This window comes from Kryptolebias marmoratus, linkage group LG14 (genome assembly GCF_001649575.2).
Source record: "Kryptolebias marmoratus isolate JLee-2015 linkage group LG14, ASM164957v2, whole genome shotgun sequence".
In the NCBI taxonomy this organism is placed as follows: Eukaryota; Metazoa; Chordata; class Actinopteri; order Cyprinodontiformes; family Rivulidae; genus Kryptolebias; species Kryptolebias marmoratus.
The window spans coordinates 2,189,969-2,193,367 of NC_051443.1; the positions used below are offsets into that span (position 1 = coordinate 2,189,969).

The 3,399-nt window shown below is 50.0% G+C and overlaps 2 protein-coding genes across 3 annotated transcripts in view; one reads left to right on the forward strand and one right to left on the reverse strand.

Annotated features, from left to right (window-relative positions):
- Positions 1–1,036, forward strand: part of tfap2e (transcription factor AP-2 epsilon) — an 8,977-nt gene extending 7,941 nt beyond the window's left edge. For both annotated transcript variants that reach the window (XM_017439050.3, XM_017439051.3), the window contains exon 7: positions 285–1,036. In XM_017439050.3, the coding sequence (XP_017294539.1) occupies positions 285–546 (262 nt within the window). In that variant the 3' untranslated portion in view covers positions 547–1,036. The remainder of the gene's footprint in view (positions 1–284) is intronic.
- A 1,355-nt stretch (positions 1,037–2,391) lies between these two features.
- psmb2 (proteasome 20S subunit beta 2) overlaps positions 2,392–3,399 on the reverse strand; it is an 8,377-nt gene continuing 7,369 nt past the window's right edge. Inside the window, exons 4-6 of the mRNA XM_017439053.3 lie at positions 2,865–3,027; positions 2,718–2,767; positions 2,392–2,582 (exon numbers count right to left, since the gene is read on the reverse strand). Of these exons, the coding sequence (XP_017294542.1) occupies positions 2,481–2,582; positions 2,718–2,767; positions 2,865–3,027 (315 nt within the window). The 3' untranslated portion in view covers positions 2,392–2,480. The remainder of the gene's footprint in view (positions 2,583–2,717; positions 2,768–2,864; positions 3,028–3,399) is intronic.

A 3,399-nucleotide genomic window follows, 5' to 3' on the forward strand; every position in this document is an offset into this window, starting at 1 on the left:
GGGGTCACTAAGTGAGTCCCACCGCTGGAGGACCCTGCTGGGGGGGGGGAAATCCATCAGTAAACGTCTTCCATCAGTCTACAGCAGGGGGGCCAACCCTGGTCCTGCATGTTTTCACACCTGAGTCATGGTTAAATGACCACTTCCTGTTAATCCCTCAGTGACTCACATCAGGTGTGCTGGAGCAGAGGAACGAGTAAAAGTAGAAAAGTGTCCCTCGAGGACCAGGATTGTCCACCCCTGATCTAAAGCGTCTCTCATCTTCTCGTCCTCTGTCCTCTCAGGGAGATCTGTAAGGAGTTCCTGGACCTGATGTCTCAGGACCGGTCCCCCCTGGGTGGGAGTCGGCCCACCCCCTGCCTGGAGCCCAGCATCCAGGGGAGCCTCACCCACTTCAGCCTCCTCACCCACGGCTTTGGCACGCCGGCCATCTGCGCCGCGCTCTCCGCCTTCCAGAGCTACCTGATGGAGGCCGTGAAGATGCTGGACAAAGGTGAGGGTGGGGGGAAGGCCCACCACGACAAGGAGATGAAGCACCGGAAATAAACCTCCGCCCTACGGGTGAAATCTGAGACTTTACCTCCTAGAAGCTCCGCCTCCACCTGGGGGGCGGGGCCTAAGATGGAACACCTGGTGACAATGCATGGACTGTCCTCCTCTCTGTGACACGACATCTCCTCAGGATGAGGCGCTAATTTATTTATTGTTTTTGTTTACTCACACACGCACACACACACACACGCACACTCACGCACACACACACACACAAGACGTGTCTGAAGCCATATCCGACACCTGCTCCGAGCTCTGCAGGAACTCTGGAAGACTTGAACTCTCTGCAGCAGGTGCTCATGGGAAATGGAGTTCTGTCAGCGAGGAGACGTCAGCGGCAGCTACTGGAGATTTATTTTAATTTATTTTTAAAAGTTGGTAACTTAAGAAAACACAAATCATTTTGTACTTTTCTGTGTCTGTTTATTATTCATGTTATTACTGTTATTATTGTATTACAGCATAAATGTAATATATTATTAAAGAATAAAGAGATGGTTTGTTCAGAAGGGTTTTTATTTATTATTATCTCCTGTCATCCAGACTTCCCTGGAATCAGTTCTCCAGACCTTCAGAGTGAAGGAATGCTTTGAACTTTGACCTCTGACCTCATTCAGGCAGAAAAAGGGATTAACCACACACAATCTGTTCCTGTAGTTCAGTGGTCTTTAATAAAATTTACTGAAGTTTGCATAAAGAAACGTTTGTCTGGCAAAACTCCAACATATTTATATTTTATCGACAGCCTCGCTGGTTTTCTTCAGGCCTGTACCTCTCTGTCAGAGGACCGACCGGGCTAGATTTATTTTATATTTTATATAAAAAGGTCCAGTTCCTGCCCACGTTCCAACATTTGGTGACTCTACTTTAGCTGAATTAATAAAACATCAGAAATGAAACCAGTTTGAGAGGAAACAGGAGCTGGATGGTGGACCTCTCAGGTCTCTGGTTCAGGTCCAGGTTCAGGTCTCTGGTTCAGGTCTCTGGTTCGGGTCCAGATCTTAATTTTAGTCCTGAAACGTCTTTAAGGATCTGAAGAGTTTGTCACCGTACAGATGAAAGATTTGATGGCTGGTATTTTCATAGAATACCACAAAGGTCAAAGGTCATCCTGACCCCCCCTCCCCCAGTTCCAGGTGATGCGGTTCTGTCGGGTCTGACCCGAGGGGCCCGATCTACACAACACAGAACCCAGTTCTGCTGCACGGAAGGCTCAACATGACATGAACACCCCCCAACAGGCTTTCACTTTATTTAACCAAGACTGAACAGAACCTCTGCTTTCCAGGGAACACACACACACACACACACTCCTCCCTACCTGCCCCCCCTCAGTCTGTGACACTCAGCGGGCCGCTCTCCACCTCTCGCTGCCTGCAGGCAAACATATGCTGCTCTTCCCGTCAGATTCTGGTGTGTTTAATGTTTATTAATCACCTGTCTGCGGCGCCGAGATGAGACAAGGCCACACACACACACACACACGGCGCTGAAACAGGAAAAACAAGTCGATCATTCCTCCAGAGATCCGCAGGGCTGCATTCGAGTGTTTTTAGCATAAAAAAAGTCAGGCAGCAGAAATCTCACATCTGAACTTTCTTTGTAAATATTGAGACAGAAATAAAAATGGCTGCCAACGCTGCTTTACTCTTACCGCCCTGTCGGTTCATTCAGTCTGAAAACAAGTCCTGTTCTGGTTCCTACTTCCTGTTCTGGTTCAGATCAGCAGAAACGTTAATTACTGATGATGGGAGGACTAAAAACCAGCAGCAATCGAGCTGCTTCTGGTCCTAACGGGTTCCACGAGCACAGCGAACATCAGAGAGAGCAGAAACAAGCTGGGGGTCATGGTTTTATTGGAACAGAAAGGTCAGCGGTAAAAAACAAACAGACTGAGGCTTGCTGGCAGAGCGGCGCTCACACGGGGCTCACACGGCGCTCACGGTGAGCTTCTCCATGTCGTGGATGCCGTCCTTGTCAATCAAACGGACGTTAAAGGAGGGAAGGTTCAGGATGAAGCGTTTGCTCAGCTGGAAGAGAAGAAGGAGAAAACATGAGATCAATTTCCCAGGAAGGAAACATCGTTTGAGTTCTGAAGCAGCGGGGTTAAAGGTCACCGCTCGGTGCTTCCTGACATTACAGGAGACAGAAGGAAGAAGATTCACCTCCTCGACGCACTTCTTCAGCAGACCCACGGCTTCTTCTTGACTCAGATCTACAACACAGGAACAGGAACAGGAAGTGGAACCATCAGACCTGAAACCAATAAACGCTGCAGACAGAAGGGCTCCTGGGTTTGGACCTGAACCCACCTGGTCTGTAGTATCTGTCCAGGATGGACAGGGTGAGGAAGGCTCCGTATCCGTGAGCAGCAAACGGGGCTTTGGCCAGAGACGACAGGTAGTCCATGTAGAAGAGGCCGGGACCGTCGGCGTCATCGTAACCGGCCAGCAGCAGGTTCACGTGGTACGGAGTCTGCACACAGGGGGGGGTGGGGGGGTTAGAGTTCTGCAGGATCAGACTCCAGAGAACATCAGAGTTCTGCAGGATCAGACTCCAGAGAACATCAGAGTTCTGCAGGATCAGACTCCAGACTGTCAGCATGTCATCGACACGGCCTGTTTTCATCCTCCAGTCTGTCCTGTTTTTATTCCCTCCTCCTAGCAGCGATCCGTTTGTCCCACGTTTCACCCTGTCCTCATGCAGGGACAATGAAGAGAACGGTTCTCAGGACAACAAACGGAACCAGGTCACCAAATCCCGGCGTGCTCGTTCAGCTGAGCCGACACACCTCAGCTGTGTGTGTGTGTGTGTGGGGGGGGGGACAGTAAAGACACTGTTTCTGAT